The sequence below is a fragment of the Balaenoptera acutorostrata genome, chromosome 1 (genome assembly GCF_949987535.1).
Source record: "Balaenoptera acutorostrata chromosome 1, mBalAcu1.1, whole genome shotgun sequence".
In the NCBI taxonomy this organism is placed as follows: domain Eukaryota; kingdom Metazoa; phylum Chordata; class Mammalia; order Artiodactyla; family Balaenopteridae; genus Balaenoptera; species Balaenoptera acutorostrata.
In genome coordinates, this window is record NC_080064.1 from 94,833,772 (window position 1) to 94,839,405 (window position 5,634).

At 44.6% G+C, this 5,634-nt stretch overlaps 1 protein-coding gene across 1 annotated transcript; it reads left to right on the forward strand.

Annotated features, from left to right (window-relative positions):
• The first annotated feature begins 3,817 nt into the window (after positions 1 to 3,817).
• PRMT6 (protein arginine methyltransferase 6) lies at positions 3,818 to 5,260 on the forward strand. The gene has a single exon (XM_007169498.3). The coding sequence runs from the start codon at positions 3,997 to 3,999 to the stop codon at positions 5,122 to 5,124; it is 1,128 nt and encodes a 375-aa protein (XP_007169560.1). The 5' UTR covers positions 3,818 to 3,996; the 3' UTR covers positions 5,125 to 5,260.
• The last annotated feature ends 374 nt before the right edge of the window (positions 5,261 to 5,634 follow it).

Here is a 5,634-nt window from a genome sequence, read left to right on the forward strand (position 1 = left end):
TGACCCAGCAATCCTACTACTGGGCATATGCCCTGAGAAAACCATAATTCACAAGGAGTCAAGTACTACAATGTTCATTGCAGCTCTATATACTAGGCTTTAAAACACATTTTTAAACAACAGACCTTCAAATTAAAGAGGAAAAGAAATTAGAAATAAGTATTTGTGGGAGGAAATCACATCAGGACCCAAGGTAAAATAATACAAGAAAGAAAGTTGATAGTTAAAAGCAGTATAATACTTTACTTAAGTAAAAACAGAAACAAAAACATAAGATTAATAGATAACATAATATTAATACAAAAATATAAGCTCTTTAGGGGTAAGGATTTTTGTCTTTTTGTTTATTGATATATCGCCTGTTTCTAGAATACTTAGTGCAGAGTAGAAGTCCAGAATGTTTGTTGAATAAATGAATGATTGGATAAATGCATGAATGTGTGTGATGCAGAAATCGACCATGGTTCTCACAGTCATACAGAACACATCTATGATCCTGTGTGTACTCAGGACTGCCAATCTGGAATGAGCAAATGGTTCAGATTCCAGCACAATATGCTAGATTCTTAATATAAAAGTGAGAAATAAAAAAATCTTGGTGTTCAAATATCCATTGTCTAGCATGGAAAAGCCAGATGTACAAATAGCTTTGGTACAACGGGATGAGTGAAAAAAGTTATATATAAGGATTATTGGGCCACAGAGTGGTTGAAAAAGCTACCAAAAAATGATAACATTTGAGGACTACCTAAAAAGATAAGTGAGAGGACAAAGCAGTACCATACTCAAAGCAAAGTTACAAAAATATCAAAGTTTACACTGTTTTTGGAGAATAACTTTTAACTGTAATCTGTAGCAAGAAATATATATATATATATATATATATATAGTATACTTAACTGAAACAAGTTTTATGAAGTAATACCTTTATTCATTTTATGTATTTGATATTTTCTATTCTATTTTTTTTTAATGCTGGTGAAGGTGTATTAAATCAATTTCAAGATCCATTTGAAAAACATTGGGTTTGCACATTGAATAGATGTGGTGAGTAGACCACTGGCATGAAAACACAAAGAACACTCTGCCGGCACAGCTCCAATTCTTCTCCCATCCGGGTGGTTAGCTGCTGAGATGCAATGCTTAGAGAAGGACTATGATCTGGTCCTCTTCTTACTCAAAACAACTCAGTGCGGTAGAAAAGACGAGTAAAGAAAGCGCTCTCTGTATCAAGCCAGAGTGCAGGAAAGGGAAGTGCCACAGGCCATTTTCTCTCTAATCTGGACATAAAATTAGGGCTTGCCATTATTCTATCTAAAAGGGTTATGAGAGTTTGGAAAGGAAATCATCTCACATCTGGGATTATCCTAAATTTGATCTATATCTGGATTTATCTCAGAGTTTACCAGAGTCAAATTGTCACACTGCACTACAAAAAGCAAAACTCTCTTCTCCTTCCCCTGTGAATAACGATTTAATTGTTTCCACAACAGGCTTCACTGAAGACTATTAAACACTCAATACATGTCAGGCTCTGTTCTAGTGCTAGGAACTACAATAGTGGGGAAACAAAAGTCCAAGTCTCCTGGAGTTTATATTTTACAAAAAACAAATAGACAAATTACATACACTCAGCTAATAATAAAAGCTATGAAGGAAATAAACAGTGTCTTGAGTTAGAAAATAGTATTTAAAGTAGCCAGGGAAGGACCTTCTTAGGCGGTAATATTTAAGTTGAGGCCTGACAGATGAGGAGCCACTGAAGTGCTAAGAAGAAAAACAGTTTTCCAGGTCCTGGAAGAGCATATGTAAAGACTTAAGACAGGAAAAAGGTGGAAGGCCTGTATATCTTGAGCCCAAGAGGGAGCTGGGAAGAGAAGTATGAGATAAGATGGGAAGTTACTTGAAGTTACTGGATTGTTTCAGTAACTGGAAGAAGAAGTTACTGGAGAATGACATGGCCCAATTTAGATTTTTAAAAACTCATTCTTGTAGCTCTGTGGAGAATGGATTAGACAGGAGTATGATTAGAAGTTGAGAGATCTCTTAGGAGACTGATTTCCATACAAGTAAAAATGGGAAATTAGACTAGGGTGTAGGCAGTGGATAAGGAGAAAAGAAGATGGACTCAGATATATTTTGGAAGTAGAACTAACAAAACTTATATTCAGATATTTCTTAAAAAATACCACAAGTCAGTGAATTGGAAATAGGGTAGAGGAGTCAATGCATTTAAAAGAGGGAGGAAAAGATTTTGAGGACAGAAAGAATGGGAGAAGTATACACTAATTAACAGTCTAGAAGTAATATATTGAAGCAGTCACATTTTCAACTCTAATCCCATGTCCTGCTCTGGGCCTCTATTTTCTTAAAACAAGATATCAAACTGGGCAGAGAGGAAATGCTCTGAGGATTTTTAGCCTTAAATGGTTGAGCCCAGGCCACCGAAAAAAGATAATTTACCCAATGAAAATAATGGAGCAAGATTTAACTAAAATCATTATGAACATTTCTCACTCTGGCTGCACAAATTCCCGGGGTAGCTTTTAAAACTGTATGTGCAAGCTCCACTGGAGTGGTTCTGATTTAATTAGTTTGAAGTGGGACACAGGCATAGGTATTTTTTAAAAGCTCCACAGAGGGTTCTTATGAGCAGCCAGAAAGCCCTGAGTTAGAAGTACAGCTGAGGATGTCAGGTCAATCAGCCTATTTCATTCAATGACAGATTAATAGAGAGAATGGGGTGAAGGAACTTTTCCCCCAGATAAGGAAAACAGGCTCATTGGTTTAAAAGACATAGTTTGAGACTACAAGAAAATAAAAGTCAATTTTCTTCGTGTGATTTTTTTAAGCTAGGAGAAAATTTTTTCTCACCTTACTTATGAAGAACACAGACACCCATATAGACATCACATGTATTTTAAAATGTATTTTATTTCTACTATGAACAACCAAGAGGGAAGAGATTAACAGCTGATAGTTGACTGAAAGGAAAATGAAAGAGGAAGAGGGGAGTACCAAGCTCGCCCAGACAAGGAGACACACAGGAAAAACTGAGTTGAAGCAGAGAAGTGATCACAGGGGATGAAGGATTCAGTTACCTCTGGGGGAAAAAAAATAATTGGTTACCAGAATACACCTGGCAATGCGTTTCACTGTATCACACCACTGTTGCTTTTCAACTGCTCCTTGGTTTGAACCTTTACAAGATTTAACTCTTGAATGAGCCACAGAATTACCAGAGCAGGACTAAGAGCCAAGTAACCATTCTGCTAAAATAGAGACCAGAAACTTAATTTTTCAACTGCATTGAAGATTCTTTGTTGCTGGTGAATGGGTAACTGAAGGCAAGAGTAGTTATATAGCTTGCCCTAATCATTCCATTAATTTGTGGTCTCACTGGAATCCGAACCAGGGTTTTACATTGTTGGGTTTTTACTTTGTTCCATTTACACCTTTGCATCCTAACTCCCCTGAAAACTTTGTTCCATTTACACCTTTGCATCCTAACTCCCCTGAAAACAGAGAAGAAAAACATGTAGTGCAATTTCCAAATCTCCACGTTTGGAGAGCTCTAAGAGTTGCAACTGTCCATATGAGGCGGTAGTGTATGAACGGTGCCACCCAGATAATTCTGTGTAATAAAAAATCTGGGAGTTGAGTAGACATGACAAAACATGGATTTATTAGTTTTAAGTGGGCGTGTCCACTTCAGGAAGGGAGTGAAAGCAAAAGAGAATCAAGGATCTAAGGGAAGGAGGAGGAACGTAAAGAATCATAGAATATGGGTGCGGGGTGGTAGGAGAGGGATTCCACGACACCAAAGCAGCAGGTAAAACAGCAAAGTACAGCTCAGAGAAATCTGGCGGGCACTTGCCCGGTGCCCCGCCAAAAGCGGGCGGCACGAGCGCGCACTACAAATACCAGAAGCCCCAGCTTCCTAGAGCTCGCGCCGCGTCGCGCAACGCATGCCGGGAGCCGGCCCGAGCCGCCAAGATGTCGCAGCCCAAGAGAAGAAAGCTTGAGTCGGGGGGCGGCGGCGAAGGAGGGGAGGGAACTGAAGAGGAAGATGGCGGAGAGCTGGAGGTGGCCCTGCCACGACCCCGGAGGACTAGGCGGGAGCGGGACCAGCTGTACTACCAGTGCTACTCGGATGTATCGGTCCACGAGGAGATGATTGCCGACCGCGTCCGCACCGATGCCTACCGCCTGGGCATCCTGCGGAACTGGGCAGCGCTGCGGGGCAAGACCGTGCTGGACGTGGGCGCGGGCACCGGCATTCTCAGCATCTTCTGTGCCCAGGCCGGGGCCCGGCGCGTGTACGCGGTGGAGGCCAGCGACATCTGGCAACAGGCCCGGGAAGTGGTGCGGCTCAACGGGCTGGAGGACCGAGTGCACGTCCTGCCGGGGCCGGTGGAGACGGTGGAGTTGCCGGAGCAGGTGGATGCCATCGTGAGCGAGTGGATGGGCTGCGGACTCCTGCACGAGTCCATGCTGAGCTCTGTGCTCCACGCGCGGACCAAGTGGCTGAAGGAGGGCGGTCTGCTACTGCCGGCTTCCGCCGAGCTGTTCGTGGCGCCCATCAGCGACCAGATGCTGGAGTTGCGCCTAAGCTTCTGGAGCCAGATGAAGCAGCTCTACGGTGTGGACATGAGCTGCCTGGAGAGCTTCGCCACGCGCTGCCTCATGGGCCACTCAGAAATCGTGGTGCAAGGCCTGTCCGGCGAGGATGTGCTGGCCCGGCCGCAGTGCTTTGCTCAGCTGGAGCTGGCCCGCGCCGGCCTGGAGCAGGAGCTGGAGGCGGGGGTGGGTGGGCGCTTCCGCTTCAGCTGCTACGGCTCGGCTCACATGCACGGCTTTGCCATCTGGTTCCAGGTGACCTTCCCCGGAGGGGACTCGGAGAAACCCCTGGTGCTGTCCACCTCGCCTTTTCACCCAGTCACGCACTGGAAGCAGGCACTCCTCTACCTGAACGAGCCTGTGCAAGTGGAGCAAGATACGGACGTTTCCGGAGAGATCACGCTGCTGCCCTCCCAGGACAACCACCGTCACCTACGCGTGCTGCTGCGCTACAAAGTGGGCGACCAGGAGGAAAAGACCAAAGACTTTGCCATGGAGGACTGAGCGTGGCCTTCTCTCCCAGCTACCTCCAGAGGCGGCCAGACCTGCGCGGTAGAGGCGGAGGGGGGTCGGAGGAGAAAGGGAAATCTCACGTGCAAGTAGGGGACATTATCTTCCGTCTCCCTTTCCCCTTAGGGCTCCTGGGGAGGGAGAATAACTTCAGTCTCCCTTCGAGGAGATTCTTCTGGCGATATTTATTAAAAAGTGATTTCGATCCCCCTCAACAACCGAAACAGCGTGTTTATTAATGGCACTTTAAGCCTCAAAAGCACGTGGTACCAAGCACTTGTATTTCTTTTGTTTCATGCAAAAAAGGGGGGGAAAAGGAAGAAAATGTCAGTTTGTGAAGGCTCCATGGACATCCCAGACACCTCACACCCTAAGTCTAAAACCAGGGAGGGGGTAAAGGGGTTTATAATTAGACTCCAGAAATCTCCCATATGACTAATATCTCTCCAGAGCCATATTCCCTCCCTTCCCAGGTGCCTCTAGGCTACGGTATTTCTTTCTCAT